General features: G+C 45.2%; 1 protein-coding gene across 1 annotated transcript; it reads right to left on the bottom strand.

Annotated features, from left to right (window-relative positions):
* Positions 1-465: 465 nt before the first annotated feature.
* Positions 466-24888, bottom strand: LOC120786687 (adhesion G protein-coupled receptor B1-like). Its single transcript, XM_040122236.1, has 32 exons — positions 24384-24888; positions 20231-21075; positions 19115-19264; positions 18919-19017; positions 18511-18675; positions 17869-18033; positions 16401-16565; positions 16124-16288; positions 15923-16024; positions 15708-15814; positions 15375-15569; positions 15116-15184; positions 13749-13857; positions 13055-13198; positions 12882-12951; positions 12562-12664; positions 12103-12146; positions 9885-10011; positions 6277-6380; positions 6042-6144; positions 5744-5894; positions 5525-5594; positions 5347-5413; positions 5142-5227; positions 4767-4938; positions 4504-4599; positions 4349-4388; positions 3540-4162; positions 3397-3432; positions 3172-3276; positions 2889-2939; positions 466-2650 (listed from the first exon to the last, which is right to left on the bottom strand). The coding sequence occupies exons 2-32, from the start codon at positions 20931-20933 to the stop codon at positions 2453-2455; spliced, it is 4584 nt and encodes a 1527-aa protein (XP_039978170.1). The 5' UTR covers positions 20934-21075; positions 24384-24888; the 3' UTR covers positions 466-2452.
* Positions 24889-26235: the final 1347 nt, after the last annotated feature.

Raw genomic sequence — 26235 nt, forward strand, 5'->3', positions numbered from 1 at the left:
TTCTCATTACTCAACTTCATAGATCTTTTTTTCTCTGTAATGATTCCCCTCCCTGCAAAGCATGAAAATAGAATAGAGGAGATTTGCACTTTTATCATCATAAGAGGTTGCTGCTTTTTGTACCTGCAAATCAAGGCTATATTTAGAGAGTGACATGTTTGCCAGAGGATTTAATGTGGCAGGAGTTCAAAATCCATTTATCCACGTTCCCACTTTCTACACACTGCAGTGTTTTCAGTTTGTTATCCTACTTTTGAATTTTTATTTTTAGGTGCTGATTTGTTTTGTTCTGACTTTAGATATTGCTCTCAGACAACATGCCAATTTGACTCTGCAGGAGAAGTTATTCTGAATCTGATTATTAGAAATCTTCAGAGAATGTGAGATTTAAAATTGTATGTCACCAGTACAAAGTGTTTATTGGGCAATAATTGAGGAACACATTTTTCATGTAATATAGATGTGTTTTATTAGAAATAAGTCACATTCATTTTGTGCTGTGAAAACTGTACATTTACGGAAGGTAGAACAGAACATAAATAACAAAGTATTGACAAGAAAATACAAATGCGTATTCAATACAAGTAACTCGAGGTATGAATCGGGCTGTGGGCAGGACAGAGGAATTCAGAAAAGGACAGGGGAATTGGCTGGTAGTACATACTGTTGAGTTACTGACAAGGTTATCAAAAACACACTGTTACAGAAGACATGAGGTTCAATTACTCACTGCTACACAGCGGAGAGTAATAACAAATATCCTGAAGCACATTTTAAAGATATTCATAGGCTATCATTCATTTTATATAATGTTTGCTTTATAGAAGTACAATTAACTACCTTTCACAGCTCCAAATATGAAGTCTTGTGCTAACAAATCTCTAGCGAATAAATTCCTTGAATTACTAATACAGATTTGTTATACAATATTCTCATAAAGCATCTATATGCTCTGTAAATATGAGGAAGATGGTATAAAAGTTTTGAAACATTGGTAAGAAAAAAACTCGGCCTAAATCCTAATATCAGTCTTGCTTGAGCATCAAGCGCCCATCATATTGCACTATTTCACACTGATGGCTAAAAACACAAATGTGTTGAAGTCTTGAGGACCCGACGCTGCACTGGAAGTCATATCAGCGCCGGGAGCCTCTGCACGGTCCAAGAGTCCTGCAAGGCTGAGAAACAAAAGGGCGATGATGAATGGTCTTGCTGACCCCTTGAATCCATACGTTTGACATGGAAGAGCCTGCATCTTGTGCCAGCTGAGAGAGGGTAGGTACCCCCCCCATATCCTCACATATCCACCCAGCGTTCCCCAGAGTGCACTGCTCTTCCTGTTTGAGAGTCTGTGTTCATCCTGGTGCTGGTGTTTTGGCATCAAAGCAGAATGCTGGAGAAACCAGGACATGTTGGGTAACTAACCACCACCTCCATCACCACTCAGTATGTTTGTCCCGATGCAGTCCATATGGGCTCAAAACACATTACTGATGCACTGAATCACTTTTTTGAGCCTAATGTTGTAGGTCTCAGTACAAAAACAATATAACTTGTGGCTGACGGTCATTAGGGGAATGAAAAATCAAAATATAGGCTATTAACTCAATAATGACATTAACAATAATAATCATAACACTGACAATAATCATTGTAATAATAATAACCATGGTGGTAACAACAGTGAGAAGCACTATTAGCATGATAAAACCTGTTCTCCTCTAGAGGAGTTATTTTCTCAGTACAGAGTCTCATATTCAGTTCTGTTGAAGCAGTTCCGGGTATGAGGCAATACAAATAAACACACAAGCTGAAAAACTAAAATAAAATTACCCACGGCACAAAAACAAAACGTGTGTGCCCATCTACCAAAGTGGTGGACTATAAGCATGAAAAGGGTCCCCTATGCTCTCGCGCCTTGTCCTATTTTGGAAGGTAACTTGGCCGGTAGAATAGCAGCCAAGAGTTCCAGTTGTTCCCCCCGAGAAGCAGGGAGGACACACCGTTTTAATATTATTAAACTTTCTCCAAAGTTGAGTTGAAGGAAAAAAGAAGCACAGACATGTCGACCACATCTTCTGAACCCAGGCTGAAGGGTTCAGGAAACCCCCGGTGAGGCATTAATGGAACCACAGCCAGTCCTGGTCCATGGAACCCATTGATCGCTCCACTAACCCTATGCCCTTCAGAGCACTCTGACAAGAGACGCTTTAAGTCCACACAGAGAAGCTACATTAAACATCCCATCACCACCAACTCCACTCTTCCATCCCCCCTTCTCTCCCTTCCTTCCTGCTCTGACTGAGGGTTTGAAGACATTGATTCTGGGACCTACTTTCTCACTTTCTCCCTTGCGTGGTTTCCTCTACTCTATCCATACAGGATCACATTCCCAAACCAAAAAGGTGACTGAGGTGAAATCAGGCGGCTTTGCTAGCCCCCCTCCTCCCCCTCAGACCTCTGTCTGCAGGTCGATGATGTCCTGCCCCACTAGAGGGATGGTGGTGCTGGTTTTCTCCCAATCCACAGAGTGCAGCTCCAGAGGTGAGGCAGCTAGGGGCTCCAGGTCTTTGCGCACCCACGCAGGGGGCGACTGCGGTATTCCCCGAACTCCCTCCCATGGCCTCTCCATTGGAGCCTGCTGTTTGTCCTGTTGAGGCAGAAAGATGAGCCACTTTAGCACTGGTGTCTCTTATCAGCCCTGAGCAATTCCCGATTTAATCAAAATGAAATGGGCTTCGTTACATCAAAGGTGATTTTCTACTAATGAAAGTCATATTGTCATTCAGGGGAAATTATTCCTCCTTGAGGCAAGTGTAATATCTGATGGTGTGTCTCGTCTATAGGCAGCAAATTTGAGATGTGTGAGGTTGTATATAAACACTCACGCTGTGGTTCGTTTTGTCACTTCCTCCTGAAGACACACTCCATCTCACAGACTGTAAGAAGGAAGAAAATACATCCTTATTTAAATGACCTCAAGGTAATAACAACCATAGTTCAATACGCAAATCACTGGTTGTTTAATAAGGTCATTTTTACAATCTTTTTATAACATTAGAATCGCCTCTGTTGTATTTCTCTTTTTACTATTTGTCTATATCGTCCTGCATTTCTTGGAAATAAATGTTCATGGAAATGGGAGAGGAGTATATCATCATGATGTGTTACCTTGCTGTCAGACGCAGGTGACTCTCTATCTTTCTCAGCATGATGTAGCTTCCTGTTTAGGTCCTGGAACATGTTCTGGTGGCGTTTCTTTGTGTGCATTATTTTCTGTGGGAAGCAAAGAAAAAAGGGATTTACTGTCAAAATTTATACAAGCTATTATAAATTTCATGTGTATTGCATGTCATTTACAATCTTAAGAACAGACAGTATCCAAACATTATTTACCTCAAAGTCCAACTCAGCGTAACGGGATTTCTGTCTCTGCAAAGAGAAGACGGACAAAGAAATTGGGTTTAGTTTCAGATAAATATTAAAGAATTCATAATGCAACCATTCTGCAAGAGGTCTCACTACTCCATCTAGCTTACCTCCAAGGAGCTCATGGACAGCGTGGAGATGGTCTCACTCTTGGACATCATAGAATTCATGGACTCGAAGGTGTTCTCCAGGCTGCTGTGGGTGATGTGGGACTCACTGGACATGTTGTGGATATTCTGGATGGGCGAGTCTCTCTCTGAATACGACACGCTGACCTGGTCAGGGGGGATCGACTTGATACCGAAGGCAGCCTGGGGCTCAGCAAAGGGCCCGCCGAGGTGCATCAGTCTGGCCTGTGGCAGCTGCTCCACGCTGATGTTATATTTTGTCGGGTCATCTTTGGGCTTGGACCTCAGGGTGGAGGTAGTGTTGGGCATGAGGACGTAGCCGCTGCCGTCAGAGATGCTGCCCTCGACCTGAGCCCTAGCGAGATCGGCATCCAGCTGCTTGAAAAGCTCCCCCTCGCAGACGTATACAGGTTTCCCACAGGATGGGTCAACTCCTCCTGCCAAGCGGCTCTTCTCTCTCTTCAGGGTGAGCGTGTGGCTGGAATATTCGGGAACCGCCTGCATGTGGCTCTTACTGGGGTTGGATGGCAGGGTGTGGAAGTTGGAGCCCATGGGAAGAGGCAGCTGAGGAGGCGGCATCTTCTCTTCAGAGGAGCTCTTCATTCCTTTCAAGAAAAATGTTAAGAGAGTTAAAGAATAACAAGAACCATGCCACGTCTGAAATATCGGCTCAATAAATATTCTCTCTTTTTATGCATGATCAGATGTTTTAAGTGCAAGGCTCACAGAAATTGAAATGCAAATGAAAAAATGGTTAAGGGCAAGAAAAGCTTTATGTAAAAGGGGCTTACCTTGTCTGCTTGAATCTCCATCCTTTTCATTATCAGACTGCTGATAAAAGAATAAAAGATTTTCTATCAGCGCTTATTGTATGCACATATCTATTTAGTGGTAAAATGCAAAAGGCACTCAAGACATTAAAAAGGCAATAAGCCAAGAAATTTACCATAAGCTGGGTGTGGCCATTGTGAAGGGAACTGCCAGAGTCTCCATTGCCATCGTCCTTGCGGTCAACTACTCTGCACTTTACAGCTTCTTGAACCTAATGGAAGAAAAGGGGGGGAAAAAAAAAAAAAAAAAAATCAGGTAATTCTGCTTAAAAACACAGCTCATGTAACCTCATAAAGACAAACAACCAACAAAAGCAACAACTTTTCTTTTTGTTTTACTTCCCCTTACTTTTTTTTCTCATCTAAATGTTTTTCTTACCTCTCTACGCAGGATGCAGTGAACCATGACGATGATGAAACCCTCCAGAGAGTCGAACACGGCAAAGAGGATCTGGAAGAGGGCTGAGCGGCGGTCGGTGATGGCCAGGACAGCAGACATCCAGGTGAGGGCCAGGAGAGGCAAAACCACGCAGGAGCTCCACAGTGATGCCCTGCAGGGTGAGGAACAACAGATTAGACACAACAGGCTCGTTCAGGCTGCACTGGACTGTCCCCTACTGGCAGAACTCTATTCTCTCCTCTTGTTTGATTGTGAGCCTTGATATCAAAGCACAGCATCAATATACCTGTAATGGGACTGATAAAGGCGATAAGCGAAATACTCTGGTGCACAGAGAAGATCAATAAGACCTACCCGGCTCTCTCCTTCAGCTTCACGTCGGTGATGCCGTCCTTGGACACCAGCTTGTTGAAGACCAGAATACCAATGACCATATTCACCTGTTTGCGAGAAAAAAAAAGAAAAAAAATCCTGGATGAGACAATGTAATAATGGGTAATGCATTTACAAAAAGACTATGTGTTGTGATCGACTGGGAAGTCAGTGTCAGAATACACACCAAAACAACCGCTGCAGCAGGGCCAACGAAGGAGTAGAGAAGTCCGCCCTCAAGAGACAGCCAGCAGCTAGAAAAGAGAAGGAGGAAGAATGTTAATGCTTAAGCTAAGAGAAGAGTTTTTCAGGATAAATGCAGAGAAAAGAGAAGGTGAAAAACTGGCAGTTAAGTCTGGACTTACTAGTTGACTGTGCCATATCCCTTCGCTTTTGTGAAACCCACTGACACAGCCACCACCAGTGCAGGAAGGCCTGCAAGATAGAAAATATGCAAAGGAGGGGGGGGGGTCAGAGCTTAATATGATTTACAAAAAAAAAAAAAAAAAGCTATTGAGAAAAGTGACGCAACAGAGGAGGAAAAAAAAGAGAGAAGAGATGAACCTAAAGACACGTGCTCTTACCCCAGCCTAAGCACAAGAAACGCTTGCGGATGATGCGGTTGCGCAGACGACCAGTGACAGCCATGTAAGACTGCCAAGCTTCTGTCAGCACCCAGCAGAAAGAGGAGAGGAAAAAGAAGTGCAGGAAAGCAGCTACGAGAGTGCACACCACCTGTGGGAGCCCAGGAGGAAGGAGAGATAGAGAGGAAAGAGGAGAAATCTGTGTCAGTGGCGCTGCTACTTCCAGAGTCCCCAAAGCAGTGAGTTTAAGAGAGGTTCAAAGGAGAGGTTAGGAATGGCTAGGAAGAGTGTCTTATACCTTGTTGCGAGCCTGAGTTTGTCCGACAAGAATCAGGGCATTGGAGCATATAATGGAGAGGCAGAAGTTGATGAGGATAACGGAGCGCTCGGAGCGGATGTACCTGGAGTTTTGAAAAAGGGAGGAGAAAAGAATGAGTTTCGGGGAGCAGTAGGTGGAGGAGAGTGAAACCAGAGCATGCGGCACATATAGTTAAAGGCTGACATGGCTGGACTTTGCTCGTAGGGTTACTTACTTCCACACGGACACGTAGATGATGATGAGGAGCAGCAGGGTGAGAGAGGAGACCCCACAGCCAACGATGAGAGTCACGGACGGGAGCAGTGCCTTGTCCATGATCTAAAGAGAGGAGACGAGACCATACGTGCTTAGAGCTGATCACAAACACACGTACTGTTCATGCAAAGGGGAAACCGGGATGAGACCAACGCATATACACATACACGCACACGCACGCAGGCACTGGCGAAGCCTCTGAGTGTGCGCTATCTGGAATAGCAGACAGCTCCCTGTAGGCAAACAGTTGAATGGCACAATCAGGCCACGGCTGAGGCAAGGTGACCTCAAGGTGAACATGTCAGAAAGATGGAGCAGCGAACTAAACAAATGGTCAGGGTCGCTGCTTTCTCCATTGCGCTTTTGAGTCAGCAAATGAGGCAAGGAGGATACTGCACATATATCTCTCTCCACCAAGCAAGGAGGGGGGTTGTTCAAGTCCCAGGGGCAGTTCAGGGGGGTTGCTGTATGCAGTCATTAGTCTGAGCTGCTACAGCAGCCCTCTAATCATTGACAGACATCCTGAGCTCCTCTTTTTCGCTCCCCTTTAGCTCTGTTTCAGTATTTTTTCACTATGTTGGTGTTTTTGCGTCAGCTCGCAGCTCCTTGCCCGTCCCAGCAGGAGTGAACAGGTGGACCATTATCACCTGTGCATTAATCTGCCACCACCTGCCCTTCTGATCTCTGACAGCAGCTTAGCACCTGCCACTGCCAGCTGCGGTGACCGTCCCGTGTTTCAAACAGCCCTGGCACCGAACCTCTGGTGGAGGAAACAGAGAGGGGATTGTCTTTTGCCTGTCCTCCCTGCTGCTCTTTCACCTGGTGGGCCGACGGGTCACTGCTGCACACACAATACTCAGCTCCTTGAGACTTTAAAGCCCTCGCTGCTCGGCTAACACACCTACAAACCCCCAGCAGCTAATTGTGTGGTTTTACTGCATCCATAATCTTTGTCTGTCTCACACCTACTCTAGTGGCTTTAACGAGGTTTTGAGTTAATCTTAACACCTCTGATGAAGTTGTCATCACCACAAAGTGTGTGAGGTGGATACAAATTGCTTGAGCTATGTATGAAGAAGTCCTCATTGGCAAATGGTGTAATTATATTTTTGATGATGTGTTAAGAGGGAAGCAGGTGAGAAAGGGCTTAGTGGCTCCAAAAGGTGAGTGAGAAATTTTCCTGAAATGTAATTAATCTGCAGGTATCAAATTAGCACAGATAGAGGGGGAAGAAATAGACACCGCTTTGGCCTTCACTTGATTTATGATGGCCATAAATTCTTATATTGCAAGCGTATGTGAAGCATGGCCTCTAATACTTCTACCACTGTTGATAGTGTCTCAAAATTTGAATGGGACAATACTGAGCCTTGAAGGATTGTTCCCCTCCATCTCAATATGTGCTCCACATAGACTCGGCTGATATCAAAGCACAGCTGGTGAAGGCTGGCCTACGGCAGCCAAAGACTAATTTAGTGTGGCAAATGTGTTTCAAAATCTATCCAACTACATCAGAGGTGCCCCAAAACAGATGGTAGATAGCAGAGTGGTGAGCCGTCTTTTTGCTTCAGCCTTTACCCTATCGGGGGGAAGAAAAAAAACAACATGGGAGATACAGTATGTTCTGTTCCCTCTCTTCCCAATCTCTATATCTGGGTTGATGCTTGCAACATGGACCTCTGAGGGAAATCCAGATGGCCAGTTAGACCTAGATATGAAGCACGTCTTCTGCCTGTCCTTGACTGAATCCCCTGTTCTAATTTTGAACACATTTGAAACAGATAGAAGGAAGAAAAATGTGCATTCACCTTTTTTTTTTTTTTTTTTCTAATTTATTACCCCAGTGGTCAAGGACATCTGCTGTACTATGCTCCCCCTGGACCATCATGTTTCCAACACACATGATGCTACAGGAGTCTTGAACCCGGACCATATCGAATGAGAGCTAACACGCTGCAGTATCTGGCTGTTTTTTCCACATCTCCTCACTCCTTTCTCTCTGCATCTCGCTTCTCACTGGTGTTCCTCATATGGCTGGCAAGAAGATGCTATGGCACACATCAAAGGATGGATGGAGAGACGGGTGGTGGTGGCGGTGGTGGGGGGTGGGGGGTGGGGGGCATCAATGCATGACCAGACGTCTGTCTCTCATTGGTCCGCCTCTCTGGAATTTTCAGACTGGCTGCTGTGGCCGAAGAGGAAGGAGGAGGAGGATGCAGGGATAAGGTGGAGGAGGGGGATGGATGTAATGGAGAATTCAAAGATACTGTCAGACGGAATGATTGGCGTAGCTGCCTTTTTAGTGGTCGGGCGAGGTTGAAAGGAGCAGGGTAAGCGCAGCCTGTAGCAAATATGAGAGGTGCTGTTCAGACGGGCAAAGACAAATCAAATGTTGGATGTAAACAAGAAGTTGGAGGGAAAGAAAAAGAGGAGACTAAATTGGTTTTAGCAGCAGAAAAACACTGCAGTTCAAATTCATAAGCTGTTTTGTTTTGCTGACTGCACGCTAAATAAAAGGAGGGAATTATGTGCACTTAAAATACATTTCCTTACAGAGATAGACATCTGTTGATTGTTTTTTTTGTGTTTGTGTGTGTGTGTGTGTGTGTGTGTGTGTGTGTGTGTGTGTGTGCAGCAGCAGTCAGATGCACAGCAGAGATGGACAGACCATTTCCTCTATCCTGGAGCTGTTCAGAGAAGAGAGGCGGGTGGTGGGGGCCTGGCGTGTGTGTGTGTGTGTGTGTGTGTGTGTTTTTTCCCCTCAGCATCTCAGTTATCAAAAATCACACAGGCCGAGTTTGCCTGCAGAAGCCGTTACCACGGCAACTGGAGAGCGAGCAGCCCTGGAGGCAACACAGCCTACGGAGGAAAATTACACATTGTCTTTGCGCATGAAATACAACGACGCCTAATGACAGATTTCGGTAATCAAAGCATCCGCTGCGCAAAAGTCCCCCTGCACTAACTCTGAACATACTTAGGCTACACAGGCATAATTCAAAATCCTGCATAATCGGAATTTAAGTGCAACCTCTGATTAAACGATGATCAGAAAGTCATTCTGAGTGACTGAATTAATGATATGGGATTATTCTTTCTTAATTGTCATGCAAGCAACTCCCCCGGCTATTTCCCATCGCTGCAATAGGCTAATATTTATTTTGTCAATTATGCAGCCGATTACAAGCAAATAAGCATTACATCGACAGGGTCGTGCAAAATCGACATGCCAATATGCAAATCACAGTGCGTTCATTTTAAAAAAAAAAGGCTAAACGCAATCCCTGCATGTCAACATGTTGCTCGGTTATTTCCCCTCAATAAAAATCAGGCAGGCTGCAATTCTCCGATCGGCGGCACCTGCGCGGAGACAAAGGGGAGCTGGCAGGCAGCGCTACAGCAAACCGCTCGAAAACAACAAGTAGCCTACTATACGTTCACACTGCATCCCATTCACACGCACACACACGCACACACAAGGGCTGCACGAAACATTCAAGATGTATGGTGGGGGGGGGAAACAAAACAAAACACAAGCTCATATTTGTGAAGAGTCAGAAGACTTACCGAGTCGAAGTTGATGCGCGCTAAAATGGCGAAGGTGGAGGGGCTGTCACACACGCATTTGGTCTTGAATGAATGAACGGGGACCGATCTGCAGCTCCGAGCAGACCACGAGCCAAGCAGAGAGGAACTGCACAGGGAAGGAAGGGGAAAGGGAACGAAGGGTTAGGAGAGGAGAGATCTGACAAATCACTCATGTGAATGTCACATAAGGGATTTATTATATATATATATATATATATATATATATATATATATACACACACACACACACACATACATATATATATATATATATATATATACACACACACACACACACACACACATATATATATATATATATATATATATATATATATATAATAATCTTATTTGAATTTTAAATAGCCCAAATTTATAGGAAGATATAGTTTTTTACATTTTACATGACATTTAAATACTGACATAAGTTCTGTGATCCAGTGTGAGAAAATAAATGCCTGGGCTGCTCAGTTGCATCTCAGGAAGCTTTGATGATGGCTTTCACATTTATGTGATTAATAGCCATCTATGCCATGATTGCTGATGATAGGCCTTCATAAATCTCTTTATTAGCATAATCTGTATCCTTTCTTGCTATGGTTAATCTTTTCTCAGTAGACATGAGATTATTGGCAACACTTGGCCAGTGCACTGGGGACCAAGGACAATGTGTTCCTTCTTTTGAAAAAGAAGGAGGGGAATGTGAAGACAATCTGAATTATGATTTGCTTTTTCTCCATTGTGAAGAAATCTACACGGCACTTGATTTTTGTACATCAAATTGAGTCTTTTTTTGGGGGGGGGGGGCTTAATATGTGCATATAAAACTCTTATTCCATGCTAAACCTGATCCTGACAAAAAAGAAATGAATTACATTACAAACAGAAAGTAAAATCAAGAATGAGTGCTTAATTGAGGCCATCTTTCAAATTAGATGCACTTAAACAACCTCTACAAATCCCACAGCTCCACAGTATTTTGCTGAGATCTTGTTCTGAGACTGAAGCCAAACAAATCAAGATCGGCCTTAGTGTGTCAGCAGCACTAGCAGCAGATGCCAGAGAACACAGAGAAGGTTATAAGCAACACCCTCGGGCTCTCACTGGTGACTACAAAGGGGCATCATAGCCAGGAGGTCCAGCCTGGCACAGAGACTCAGGGGAGGACGGACACGAGGGAAAATCATCATGCCAGTTAACTGGAATGGCCTCTAAGTATACTTGGCTTCACAATTTAATGCGTGCCATGTTCAGGTTGTCATATCATGCAGAAGGGTTAAATGTTCTGTGTTGAAGTGTGATGCAAAGTAGGCCTTAAAAAAAAAAAAAAAAAAAAGCATGTGCATTCCTGTTATTTTGTTTCCTATCTTTTGATTTCATGTAACAAAAAGCAGCAGATCATTTTATCTGTATCCGTCTGGTTAAAGTTCAGTGTTGGAGGAGCTAATTGACCACTTCCTGTGATCAGAAAGCTCACAAAAATATGCAGCCCTGCAAAAAACCATTGACCCCAAACTCTGCCATCAGCCAGAGCTTCCTCCTCTACCATTTCCACTGTCTCTATCCTGACGTTAATCACATCTGCCTTCAAAAATGAATCTAATTTGACTAGAGGCACATCGCCCTCCCTCCGAAAGTATGAGTTAATTACATTTTCTCCTTCGAGTCATTTTTGCTTTTGCTTATGCTTTGACTTTGGTGTTTAGCGTTTATGTGAAAAGGTGTGTGGGGGTAGTCTGGTGTCTGGGTACAGGTGCATTTTCATTTCTTATCTGTCCTCCACAAATGTCCAAATCTATCTAAATGCAAATGGTCCAACCGCATATTCTTCAGGAGGGCAGAGTGGGCCTGGTGCTGATTGATCCAGGCCAGGCCACCAGGAGCTCCTTTCATACAGTAAGTCATTCAAATGCATGTAAGCATTTTTTTTTTAAAAACTCCCAAGCGTCATGGCCATTAACTGACATGAAAAATAGCTGAAACAACATTGCTCTCTCTCCGGTGAGTGTAGGACTAACGGGGGTTGAGCGTTCATGTGCAGTGACAGATGCATGACTGCAAAGACATCGGCCACAAGCGAGGAGATGAACAACAACCAGCCCAAGATTAGCTGACGGGGCCACCCAGGGTAGAAAAGAGATGTGAGTGATGGTTAGACGCACATTTAAGAAGAAAAACAACTGTGGTCAACACTTACGTTTCGCTCTCGTCCCAGGAGAGGCATGTCTCATTCATGGTGCCCTGCAAAGGACAGGCAGATGGAGAAGTCAGTGTGAGGAATCTCTGCTGAAATGGGAAATGTGTAGGATGGGACACCGTACTAAAAAACGTGTGAAATGCAGCAGCTTGCTGCCAGCCACCTGCTCACATTTCTCGCCACCCTCCCCTGTAATACATATACGAAACTAAAAACAGCTTCTTATGAGCTCCAGAGACTAATTACTGCGCGTGATTTCTCATCATCATCAATGTACCGTTTGGTTATGCTGTGATATTTGCTGGGTTTCAACTGACCACAAGTATGCGTAAAAGTCGCAGTGGCACTGCAAATGTCAGCAAAATGTCAGGATCTGTGCATTGCAGTGAGCAAACAGCCAGAGGGGGGCTAATATTTTTCATAGGGCCCCATAAGATTGGGTAACCATTAGGGACGTACATTGTGGAGGTGGGGGAACTCGATCTCAACGGGGGATGACAGGAGAGTCGTCGAGGGCTTTACGATCACCGTCACCACCTTGGAGTTGAGCAGGGTGGTGTTACTGTGGAAAAAGATGAAAAAAACACAGTGCGGTGAAAATGCGGCATTATAGCAGGATGAATATGGTCAAGGTTTGATGTGAGGCATCTGTGAGGCCTTATATTAAAAGATGAGACAGTAAATGTAGGAGAAAATATGGAAGCGGGTCTTTCAGCAAGGGGTGCCATCTTGTGACTACAAAATGTATTTCATGGAAGGCCAGTTTCAAATTGTATTACCTCTGGAAGGACAGAATAGAAGCAAGGTTTCTGTAGAGGACGATGCCAGTCACAAATGCATCATCGGCATCTGGAAAGAACAAAAGGCCTGCTTAGACTCAAATTCACAGGACTGCACATCAGTTGATCTCCTAAAAAAAACAAAACTAAAAATTATGTTTGTTTGATCTTACCAGACTGTTCAACGGACAGAGCATCACGGGAAACTGAGATCTTCTCCTCAGAGGTCCTGACCCAGTCCAACATGCCCCTCCAGCCCTTCACAGGGAAGGTGAAGTTGGAGTTTGCTGTTGACGGGCGCTTGTGGATGCTCAGCACTAGGACAGAGATTAACAGACAGAGGCGTTGTTAGCACTTAGAGGTCATCTCCTTCTGCCTATTTTTTTTTCTACGCTGTGTTGGTTGACGAATCGTCTCAATGAACTGAAGCAAACGCCGCCAAGGACATTTTTGTTTCATGCGTCATGTGTATCGGCCTGGAGCAGTCATTTCCCCCTAAATCCTGTGAGAATGTCACCTTCACTGAGCCAAAACAGTCACAGAGAGTGATTCAGAGTGTGAAATTTACAGTTACTCTTACAGTATTTGACAGATTGATAATTTCTGTAAAAGCTATATACAGTATGTGTTATGTGAAATATACTTCTGATTAGATGCACAGCATCTTGGAGATGGCACAAGTAATATGATGTAGCTGATGGACTTGACACACTGTCAAAGTGATAACTGATGCATTCTGCTGCTGCTTCTATGGACTCAGATTCACAGGCGAGATTAAGATTGATGCACTCTCCGACTGGAGAAAGGACAAATCACCCCGAGAAAGAGATGAGCAGAGAGCAGCTGGCAGAGGAAATTAACGCTCACCAAAATTCTCGGTGACTTCATAAACGTCCTGGAAGCCGCTCATTTGCATACCAATCATGTTCACAAAGTCCTCAACAAGGTGGAGGAACTCCTTAATGCTGGCACCCATCTGGGTAAAAACGAAGAAAAAGAAGGAAGGAGAGATGGTGGAAGAGTCAGAAAGAGGGAAAACGGGAGAAAAGGGCAGGGGCACATTCACAGAGTTTCACTATATGACAACTGGGTTAATTGTGCACTTCGGCAAGTCTACTGTATATTGATTACATGTCCATATCTAGATTTCCTATTCTCGTGGCAGTCCAGCTTGTGCTTATTCTTTCAAAGTGCTCAGCAGTGGAGTGAAGAAAGAAGAAAAAAAACAAACCACACACACACACACACACACACACACACACACACACACACACACACACACACACACACACACACACACACTTCTTGCTGCTATGCAACCTCAGAAATTCCTTAAGGCCATAAATGGGCATGCTGTTGATTCATACTCAGGTTTTTTTGTCCTCTCCCTCTCGCTCGGTGGAAGGGGGGGGGGCAGCCTGACTTGCGTGTCTCTGACGCAGAACTGCAGTGATGTGGGCGCAAGGTGTGCGCTTGCTTGCAATGTGCTCTATGTGTCCCTTTACAACTGCTTTCGGTATGTAGGATGGCACAGAGACTCACAGATTGCGAAGTGGGTGTAGTGATTCTCCATGATTCAATCTCACTCTCTCTCTCTCTTGCTGTCACCTTGAAGTTTTCGCTTTCTCTAGTCGCAGTGGCCTTGGTAATTCACCGGCCAGTTTTGAATTTTTGCCCAAATATGTGCTTACTCTCTGCAGTCGAAGTCTTTTGTTTGTCTAACTTCTTTCTCTGGGAACTCGATTAGTAGGAACTGTTTCTTCGCTCGCTTTAGCAGGGACAGTGAGTGTCATGAAAGTGGGGAGAAAATATGTCAACAGGTGGTCAAACAAGACAAAGTCCTGTTTAGTCTGTTGTGAGAATAACTTAGGAATTAATTATTTAAAAATGAAGTAGTGCTAGATGATAAGTTAAGCTCTAGACATTTAATTTAATGTTTATAATAGTCTAATCTTTTATATGTTTTAGCTCTTGACATCATATTCTTATAGCATTCAAATCCAGTGTTTGGGTGAGTAAAAGGGCATTTGGGAGTGTTAATCAGTCAAAGCGCCCCAGTCATTGATTCTCTACCCCCCCCCTCATTTTCATATTTTTAACATTAATATCTCATACACACCCCGACAACTCTCTCCCTAAATTTGTCCCACACACTCACTCCTCTCATCACAAGAACATTAGTATAACAGACTTATTTTCTCCCTTTCTCACACCCACACCCTCTTATCACTTACCAGCTGCACCTCTTCCCATTTGTCATGATGTTCCTCCTTCAGTAAGTTGCTGATGGTCTGGACGTAGTTCTGCAAATCATTAAATGGAGGCAGAGGTGTAAGAAGTTACCAAATCCAGCGTAATTAGAAACTATTTTTGGTCAGAGGAGCATGAGAGGGACTGTTAGTTGATATTATTTTTTAAATATGTACATATGTGACACATTGTAAAGAATAAAAAGAATCCTCTCAGCTGTTATCTAACAAGATTTCATTTTACCGCGACATCAGCGCTGCTCAGTCTCAGAGTGGTTCCCTTGTACAGTGCAGTGGTGTTCCTCAGGATTTCCATGATGGCCAAGAGGTCGCCGCTGTACTTGGCTCCTTCGTCAGAGGAGAATCTCAGACGTGAAATCACCTCAGCAACCCCGTCCACACTCTGCCCCATCTGGACTTTGGAGATGTAGTCCCTTGACTACAGGAGAAGAGTCAGGAGGTTAATCTGCATCTCTGACATTCGCCAGTTTGACTACACTACTGTGAAAGTCGCCATATGAGAACACAACAGATGAGGCATTTAACATTTTAATTAGGCGACCTTTCCAGGGCTTACCAGCATCTGAATTTTCTCGTAGTTCTTGGAGACACACTTGATGTGAGTCGGGCTCTCCCAGGAGGCAAGACCTACAGCGTCCAGAGTGCAGCGGCGCAGAATCAGACCTGTTAATCAAATAAAGTATTTGTGGTTGGCATGACGGGCACGGCAAAAGGTGTAACATATCCACGCAAAGCAGATAACACACATTACGGTCTTCCCTGTCACCGTACCTGAGGCATCAGCGGGGCAGGCAATGGCAGCCTTGTCTCCAGCCGGGGTTCTCTTCCACACAACGTCGCCAGTGTTCTGCTCGGGGCAGATCTCATGGGGCTCTAAAAAGGTAACAAGAATAATATATGATGTGATGACTAATCTACTTGTTTATCGGACTGTATTAGAGTGAAGCTACCCTTATCCGTTGCTATACTAACCAGGGCATCTCCGCTCATTGCAACGCCTCTGCTCTCCCTTTTCACCAGGGCAAGGTTCTCCACCAAAGAAAGGCCCCTCACAACCTCTCTGTCTCTGCTGATTGCCTCCACCGCAAGTCTTGCTGCAGCTGCCCCATGAGCTCCACGCATGCCAGCGTCCATCAACTAAAAACAGAGAATATGTCACACCATGAACTCTGGGCTGTGATATGTCCCATTCATATATCTTTTATTCGGACAGTGATTGTTGAATCTGGGATTTTAGTTTCCTTTTTACCGGGGCATTCTTTCAGGTAGCAGTTGACTGTCTCTTTCCAGCTGCCGTGGCACTCAGAGCCGCCGTAGGATGGCCCGTTGCACTCCCGTGTTCTCTGCATGGTGCCATTGGAGCAAGAAGCAGAGCACGTGCTCCAGGCAGACCACTCATTCCAGGATCCATCCACTAGAGGGAGGCAGAGGCACATAGACGCAAGAGGGATATCGTGGGTGCAAGGACAAGACAGACCCTCAGGGCCACAGGCATCATGCACACTCACTGATGCTGTTAACATTACACATGACCTACTTCAGCTGAGTTAAGTCGAACAGAAAGTTGGAGCTTGGTTATCTGTCCTTCAAGCATGACTGTATTTGCCCCTCAACCTCCTACATCCACTGTCCTTAAAACTAAAATCAGATTGATCTCATTATGAACATTGTTTAGTGGACTTGAGTTAGCTGAGAAGATTATTATTTCTAATTTTAAAAAAAAGTCAGTCATGCTGACCAAGACACACGTCTTTGTAGTAATGGTGAGAAGCAGTGCTGTTCTAAATACTCTATGCTGGGCATTTTTAATAAGGGGTATTGACACATAAGAGTATAACAGCCTTGAAAGATGAAAGCACTTAAGAAACAGAAAAAAAAACAAAAAACCAATCACAGCTGCTATTAAATGTTACCTTGTATGCTGGAAAAATAGATGAAAAAAAAGTGTATAGTCTTAAAAAGTTAGAGTGGCCAAAATAAAATTTCTATCATGCTAAATGGACTATTAACGAATGACTCCATTTCCTAAGCCTTTCAATTTCAAATGAAATGTGTAATCATCTCTCAATCATGACTTTGCCTAACAGCCCGTCCTGTGTTTCAGACAAAGGCTGTTTTTGAGCTGTGGCACATAAGAGACATCTGCTGATGGTAACACGCAATTGCAACAAAGAAATGACTTTTTTTTTAACTAAAAGCACACACGGGATAATGACGATGACCACCACACTTGCTGTGGGAAAGGGGGAGAAAGAAAACTGACTGTACAAATTGTAGCTGTAACTTCAAAACGACTTCAATCCTCTCAGCACAGGAGTAGGTGGCAGAATAGAAAAGAAGAAAGCTTCTTATATACTGAGTGACAACGAGCACAGGATGAGTCACCGGCAGTTATTATAAAGCCACTTACTAATGCCCACAGAGGCTTTTTTTCTATTGGTGCGTCAGATGTAATATCAACCTGCCACTGCGGTTGCTGTTTGTGATGGTGTTTATGCCAATAAGTAGTCTAATTAGCTCTCATATATGAATCAGTTAACTGAAGGGTCAAGTATCACAGCCAACGTCAGTTGTCATGGACCTTTAAGTATGATAGTATAATACACTGATTCACAGAGGAAATAACTATTTGAATCACTTTTCTTTTACATTATATATTTACAAATATAAGACAGCATTGAAAAAGTGATTTAAAAAATTTAAGATCCCCGACTCACCTGGGCAGACGGCGATGTTGCAGAACTTGGTTTGTCTTTTAGGGCCGCGGCAAGGCTCTCCTCCATTCTGGGGCAGCTTGCACGTGCGGGTACGGTCACGATAACCGCGACCACATGTGGATGAGCACAGGCTCCAGGGGGTCCACTCATCCCAAGCACCATCCACTACACATGTGTCACAAACAGGTATATTTTGATGAGGGAAGTTAGAGTTTGTTTAATAGAAATGTGCGATGGGTATTGTGACTCCCTTTGCGATTTCACAGGCCATGCTCTACAGGCACATTTTGTTAACTCTCCACTAGATGGGGCAGTCCTCCACACAATCCCTTGAACACAACACTAAATGTACAAACTATTAGGGAAATTAGCTTGATACTGAATTGCAGCCTCTTTTTCACAATCCAAATCTCAGTGTGTGAAAGCTCAAAAGTTCCTCTCTTAATTGTCCGCTTTTCTTCATCTACTTTTCCTTTGTGACTAATGTCATTTAAAAGGGAAATCATTAAGAGATAATGCCTTTCACCTCTATTGTGTACTTCAGAAAGGCCAAGTGTGGTCCTAACATTTTCGGGATCTCACTCTCTTTCTCCTTTCTCCCCCTGTCATGCCCACGTTAGAGAGGAGGAACCAGGCACTCACCGGGGCAGACAGCTGTGTTGTTGCAGGGCCGGTTCTCACGCAGCGGTCCGGTGCACTGGGTGGTGAAGGAGGAAGTAGCACAGACGCGGGTACGGCTCTGCCAGCCCTCCCCACAGGTGACTGAACATGCACTCCAGAGAGACCACTCGTCGGCCTTTGCATCTACTGCGGAAAAAAAAACATGTATTAGAGGGTCACCTCCCCAGGCAGTAAACACTCAAAAGAGATGAAGATTCTCTGGTCCACCTTTAGCCTCTGTGGTTGAACTCAGATATTTTCACTTTTTTTTGCAGTAAGCCATGTAGTTTTTACATTTAGGTCTGCAAAATATGCATTATGTATAAACAAATAATCCCTAACTACGCCACAGTCTGTAAGACGTCCATTAACAAGACCTTCCTATCTCACCTGTTTGGGTTGCAACAACTCCATGGTTGGAATCGTCAGCACTGTCTCTCTTCAAACCGATGATGGCCCGCAGACCCTGACTCCTGTTGCGCTCTTTGCCTGAGAGAATTTGAAAATTGCATGATTATTGCATTGGATCTGAGCCACTTGCAGCCAAGTGCTGCCAACTAAATGACTGAATGACAGGTGGGCCTACCAATGCAGGGCTGAGGGTTGCAGGCCCGCCCTTCTTCAACTGTTCCCTCGCACACACTGTCCTCGGGCTGGCAGGTTCGGCTGCGCACCTGGACTCCGCCACCACATTCCTGGCTGCATACGGACCAGCGGCCCCAACCGGCCCAGCCCTCTGCAAAGTGTCATGGGAAAAGATGCTGAGCAAGGTTGGTAGACGATGCTTGGAATTACAGTGATCTAAGTTAAAACTAGGTTGTGTAAAACTTGATATCCCCACTTTCCTTGTACAAAAAGTGTACGTAAGCATCACTCACCATCTCTCCCTCTGTAAACTTCATATGTAAGGACAGGAAGTGAGTAATATTTGTTTTACGTGTGGAGCATGAGTAGGGACGATTCTTTGTGAGCAGAACCGAGCACTCAAGCCAGTAGATGTTCCATTTTAAATGGTGATAGGTCACTTTTAACCACTTGGTGCGCACCATGGCAGAGTGCTGTGTAAGGACGACAGGCGTGTTGCTATGACGACCAGAAGTGCTGCGCTTCGATTTTCCACTGCCAGCTGACTGCAAGATCTTTGTGCTCTGTTCTGCATCCCGCTTACCCAACCTATCGCACAAACATGTCCTCTATCTCTGCCCGAATCCCAAACTCCTTGCCAAGTGTTAACCTTAACATGCCTACCTAAGACGAAATGGGGAGGTGGTGATGTGTGCAGTTCAGGCGGTCCTGCCACTTAGGCCTTAAGATGCACCGACAAATTTCTCTAACACATTGGATTTACTTATTATCACTTTGGGGCAGCAGAGTGCACATCCTCTGCCTGAGCCCCTGATCTGCAGACATGGATAATTACCCTCAGTAGCCCTTAGGACACAAACACTGAGTGATAGCAGGGCTGGAGACAGCCTGCAGAGCTATGGGATCTTGGAGAACATGGTCCCCCCCTCATCAACAGCCAGCCTAGTGGAGGTCATTAAAAAACAACACAGCAAACATAGGGGAGCACATTGTTTTTGTTCGTTTCTTTTGAGGTGATATTTTTGTTTTTCCCTTTTTCACATTTAAAAAAAAAAAAAAATCACACCAAAATCACACACAGGTAAATCACACCAAATCAAGCGTATTATAAACTTACTGATAATCTCAGCATCGCGTCCATTATCTCTGGGAATAGGAAGGCATCTCTCAACGTAGACACCGCCCCTGTAGCAGCTTCCTGGTTTCCTCTTTGGGGCCTCCCAGCACTGGCAGGGGGTGTTCATGATGCCACAGGGATAATCGTGGGTGCTACTCGACAGGCACTTTTCCAGCCACTGGCACAGCATCTGGCAGGCGGGCATACTTGGGTTCCTCTTCCCAACGACCAGAAACTCAGCCTTGAAATCACTAACATCATTCTCGCCGTCCACGATCTCCGGCCCGTTTCTTGGGGCCACTTTGCGGATCTGCAGGAACTGCTTGCTCGACTCCAGGTAGGTGACAGTGGTTGAAGCGTCGCACAGCCTGACCACCTCGTCGAAGCTCTCCATGCCCAGGTAGGTGCGGGAGGTCTCGATGAAGGAGTCGAACTGGAAGGTCCTGATCTGGCGGGGCACGCAAGAATCAGTGGGCTTGGTTATTTTCATGTAGACGGTGTAGCGGCGAGGATCGGGGTTCTGCAGGGTCCAGGAGCACGGCGTGGAGGGCAGGGTGGTCGTTGAGGAGAATACACCAAAGAAGCGACTCTGTTCCAGGGTGGCGCAGGTGGCGGAGGCAGGGCCAGAGGGAGTGCAGGAGGTCAAACCGAAGAAGAGCAGGATGAGGGCCGCACAGGGGCCGGTAAAAGCTGACCACGCCATTGGGTCGGCTTAGATTGAAGATGGTGATGTTCTTCTTCCTGTGATTGTTGGTTGTTTCTTTGACTTCTTTGTTGCAAGTTACTGCACTTGTTACAGAATTGACGGATTTGTTGGTGTTAGGGCTTCAGACAATCTCTCACTTCTGTATCAGAAATAGGGAAAGAAAAAGAGGAAAAAATCTGTCAGGGTGCTACAACATCTAAATAAACCAAACAAAACACAGAATATCAGTATGCAGGATAAGAGCTTTGTCGAAATGAAAGGCATTTTTTTCACAATTGTCATGAAATTTACTTTTATTGGGCCCATTGTCGAACTGATATTTATGCACCAGGGATTTGCCTCTTATCGGTATCATAGTGTTCTGGGGCAGATTCGATGATCTAAAATGCCCAGTTCTTCGAGACATAATTGCTCTGGCACTGCAATTACAGTCCTTCACAGCAGGCTGGTATCTCCAAGCTCTTGCTCTTTCCTCCCACACACTGAACTGATGGACGAGTCGTGTGCGTCAGTCTGACGTCCATAGATGCATTGCCACTGGCAACCACAGACGCTTATTAGTTCCGTTATTTGTACAATGCACTCCTCCTATTGAGTGGTAAACAAGAGAAATGGTTACTCTGTGTCTGTGGAAAAGTTTGATTACATGCCCTGCTGTGTGATCTGAAAAACTGCTAGGGGAATATTTCCTGATTACATACCAGAGCACAAAGTGAAATGATATATGCTTCTAGAAAGACAAATGACAGTCTCTCTTGCATATTAATGCAAATGCATGCATGTTAAGGCAGATGCACGCACATTTTAAACTTGGGAATCACTAAAACCTGCTCTAATCATGAATTTGTATGCTGCTCTGCAGAAGGGCTATATGCATTCAAATGAAGCATTCACACTATTCCTATTATTTCTTCGATTTTTCTTTTCCCATGTGACTCTTCTTGCAAAGATGCATTATGCAGACTTAACTCTGCTTTGTGTAGACTCTGACCTGTGCCACTTATTGACTACCTCTGCCTGGAAAAAGAGCGTGGAGTCAATAGCAAGGTCTGTGTACTCGACACTACTTGCTAAAATAATGGGAGATGCTAGTTGAAGCTCAGACGAGAGGAGGAAACACTGTTGCTCAGCAACATCTCTCACAGGAATTCAGGGCCATTCTTCTGCCTTCCCATGTTTTCCTACTTTCTTTCCTTTGTCACTGATTATTAGGAGTCGATCAGACCAAGGACATCCTCCTGCTAAACGAAAATACATAAGGTATGGTCAGGAATCGGATAATATCTGCATGAAGGAAGCTTAAGGTGTTATTTAAGGCTTACCAGCGAAAACCTGTATTTGCTGTATGTGACCGAGGGGTTAATCATAAAGAAGGGGCAGTGCAGGGACACAGCAGCACAATTGATGCCTATAGTGACATTCAGAAGAGAAGCACCTGCACTTTTCAGGGAGAGAACTCATAATTACGTTCCTCACATCTCTTTTCACATCTCTCCCTCCCTCTCTGCCTCCCTCTAACCCTCCCTCTCCTCGCTGTGAGCAACACAGCAAAGACCTCTGCTTTGTGTCGGTGGGTGCCTCTCTCCCGCCTCCCAACAAACGGAAGCTCCATGAATGGGCATCTGATGAGGCACACAGCGAAAAAAAAAAAAGGGGATCCAGCTGTCATAGGAGAACTCTGAGTCTGTGTTGCTCTTTTTCTACATAGTCTCTCACTCTTGTCCGCTCGACCCATCCCTTTCGCTTGCTTGTAAATTTGCTGTCGTCAACAACATATCTGCAAAGCAGGCAGTCTAAAGAGCAGGCAGTTCGTTGTCATGGAGACTGGATTTATTTTGTGCAGATCAGTGTGAAAAACACTAAAAGAATAGCAAAACTACCATCAGCGACATGCTCTCCATTTATGCTGGCGTGCACAGTTTTGTAGTAGCCTGTCTCATCACGGGCACAGAAAGCTTTGCACAACTCATATTAAGTGTATAAAACCAAGAGAAACAAGAGAAACAAGACTACTTTGTAAAAGCAGTAAGAAATGTGCAGACATTTGATGAGATGTGGCATTTTCCCTGGCTGCAGATGAATGTCTGCAGATATAATTAAAGTAATTTGCATGACTACACTAGAAAGCTGTGGGAAATATACCAGATAGCCTAAATTTGAAATAAATGAAGACAAACTGATTGCTATTCATCTGACGATACACCTGGAAGGCTGGGAAGTTAGTCTTAGGAGTTTCCAGCCAGATTTTTAAAATTTGAGCTCTTCTGTATGAATGTTGGGATTGGGATGCGATTTTTTAAAAATATTTTTATATGTTTGCCTTTTGTGTCTGCATGTATGTGAGTGCAGTGGCTAGAGAAAGACATCACAATTGCCTGACCTCACTCTTTTCTTTGCAAGTTGCTCTCTTTTGCTGAGCCAAACCTGAAGAAAAGACACTTTTTGTAGACATTACAAGTCGTCTTTCATCCACAAATTGCTCAATCTTTTTATTCTGCTGCACCCGCAGCACACCTGTGCCAGAAACTAGACCACTTGGCAGCTTTTTTTTGCAAATCCATGTGACAGCAAAAACAACAGACGGCAGAAATAAACAAGTCAGTGCAGATTGCTGAAACGAACACTCAAGCATTTTGGGACATAGTTTTAAGTTTTTATTTCCAATCTTGCAGACGGGCAATGATATTACTTGTCAGGCATTTAAAAGAATTGGCCCTAGTTATCTCTGTATTTAATTATATGATGCAGGAGTCCCTCTCCACTTGAAGAAAAGTGAAACAAGCAGAGAAAAATAAAATCCAGCCTGCTAACTGATTGCTCTGCCAGGTTGTCAAAAACCTCGATGTAAGCAGACGATATTAAATTCAGACAACTATGAGGAGTTGTCAAATCATCGTTGTTTGAAAGATTATTGCAAAAGCATCTGCGTAGCTGCACGACTGTTGTGGAACCTAATTGTTTTGCATTATGATACTCCTGATGTTGCAACATCCTCCACAACCAAACCCGAGCTTATCATGCAATCTAAGCGATAGAGGCACAGCAGAAAGTTCTATGGAGCAACCTGTTGCCAGAGTCTACCCTCCTGCCGCGGATCGCCCACATCCCCTCACCCAGCATGGCAAAGTGCTAGAGTCGACCATTAATAGTAGGCTACATAAGAAGCGATGTGTTGTTAGAATTTTGGGGCAAACCCCAAAAAAATCTGTAAGCAAATGGGCATTGTGGGAACAGAAGCTGAAACCTGTGCAAAAGGCACGTTGCTCGGCTGAGAAACTTGAGAAAGTTTAAAAACAGACGAATCTGCGGGAACAAAGTCGGAAGGCTGCGGGACAACACGCTCGTACACACCACTCATCCTTTGTAACTTTGCAACCTCGCCCGTCAACACCTGGCTCGTCATGGAGAGCAACATGCATTCACCGAAAACCTGTCATCCGTCCTTACCTTGAAATGCGTTTTTTTTCTCCGGAGTCCTGCCAGTGGCTCTCTCTCCGGTCGCCCGGGGGTCTCGGAGCTGGGCTCGACCTGCGCGACTCGAAGTCTTCAGATCTGCGCTCTGACCAAAACTTTCGCAGTGTTTGAAGCCGCGGAAAGGATGCGCCAAGTCCAAGCGCGACCCCGGAGCGGGGGGGGGGGGTCGATCCCAAGTTCCAGTGCAGTCCACTCTCACAAGCAAAGAAAAAATACAGTGACTCTAACCAAACTCCAAAGAGTTTACTACCAACTTTGTTTAGCTGCTATATCCAGAGAAACTGGTGTATAGCGGAGTGACAAATTGGTTGAATCGGAGCTCAAGCAGACAGTCCGTGGTCTCGCTTGTCTTTTCTCTCTAAGCTCCAGGATAAATGTTGGTACTTCTACTCCCGGCTTCGGAGTCTTCTTGCTTGTGGTCTTCGCACTGCAAGCGGGTCCAGTCTCGGTGTAGCTTAGTGGCCTGCTCCTGGAGGTATATATCCAACCCCGCCCCCCCCTGCCTCAAGTTGGAGTCAGTGCGTGGATGGCGCACCGAAGTGAATGAGACAGCACCGAGACGGAGGGGGGGGGGAGTGTGCGGGGGAGAGGTGTTTGTGTGTGTGTATGTGTGTGTGTCCGCGCGTGTAAGTGTGAGGTTGACTGTCTCAGCGCAGGGAGGAGGGAGGGAGCTTGAGTCTGGAGAGAGGGGAGGGATCTGCGCAGGGAGACGGAGACGAACGATTAGGAACACCAAACTACGCAGATGTCAGCGCGGGGCCAAAGGTACCGGAAAGCGGATCAGCGGAATCGATGTGCATGCGCGAAAGGGACGCAATGAAGAGATGGACTGTCCTCAGCAGAGGCCATGAGACGTTCAGTGCGCGGAACAATGCACAGAGCGCTTCAGCTTTGGCAACGCGGCGATACATTAGCCATGAAATATTCCTGGGATAACTAATTTGTTAGTTAATAGGTAACAGTGGGGTTTTTCATGCTCGGTACATTTCATTTGTGGGATTCGGGCTCACTCGCCCGTTCACTGGGGGCATGGAGGGGCAATCTCCTTTTGTAGGGTCAACTCGAAGGCAATGGAAGGCGTTGCAGGGTCGTGTGCGGGCGCTTTGTGAACCCAGCTGAGCAGAAAGTGCGCAGACCTGTTCACCGGAGAGCGGCTGGCACAGTGACAGCGCCTCCACATCCAATGCAAAGTAGAGGTGAGGCGCAGACGTAATGCAGGAGAGGAAACCACCCTCCCACCCGCAACTCCCTCACTCTGCCTCTTTCTTTCTGCCCCTCTCACTGTCTCTCGCAAGAAAACACACTCACATACACAAACACACACACTCATGCACACAGGAATATCCCCCCCCCCTCTCTCTCTCTCTTCCCGGCCTCTTCCTCCTCCTCTACCTCACACAGTCCCTCTCCGGGGACGTGGGTGGATCTGGGTAGTTCTCGAAGTGTGAAAGGGATAACCTAACGTGGGTGCCTCCCTGTTGCTGTAATGTTGGCTCGGTTCCTCTCCTAGACAAGCAACACGAGAGAGAGAGAGAGAGAGAAAGATCCCGAATAAATAAAGCGGCTAACTCTCCGAACAGCATGAGTCAGGAAGTGTAGAGCAGGCGAGCTGGTTACAAGTGATCATTGGTCACTGTCCCTCCTCAGTATTGACCCTCAGGTTCCTCACGCAGACGGGGCCTTGTGGGAGTGAGGGGTCATGCTGTGCTGTGTTGTGGTGGCATGGGAATTTTTAGATCCTACGTCTGTTGTTGGGGGGACAAATACTGTATCCTCCACAGAGGAGCATACAAAATTAAATTTCCTCCGCAACTAATTAGTTTGC

This window comes from Xiphias gladius, chromosome 24 (genome assembly GCF_016859285.1).
Source record: "Xiphias gladius isolate SHS-SW01 ecotype Sanya breed wild chromosome 24, ASM1685928v1, whole genome shotgun sequence".
Classification (NCBI taxonomy): domain Eukaryota; kingdom Metazoa; phylum Chordata; class Actinopteri; order Istiophoriformes; family Xiphiidae; genus Xiphias; species Xiphias gladius.

Excerpts from the sequence above, each read along its gene's own strand:
- LOC120786687 (XM_040122236.1), bottom strand. The coding sequence starts at position 20,933 with ATGGCGTGGTCAGCTTTTACCGGCCCCTGTGCGGCCCTCATCCTGCTC. Across the intron at positions 13,858-15,115 it reads AATGGGAAGAGGTGCAGCTG|ATGGGTGCCAGCATTAAGGA; the intron begins GTAAGTGATAAG and ends GTTTTTACCCAG. Across the intron at positions 13,199-13,748 it reads TGAAGTCACCGAGAATTTTG|TGCTGAGCATCCACAAGCGC; the intron begins GTGAGCGTTAAT and ends TCTCTGTCCTAG.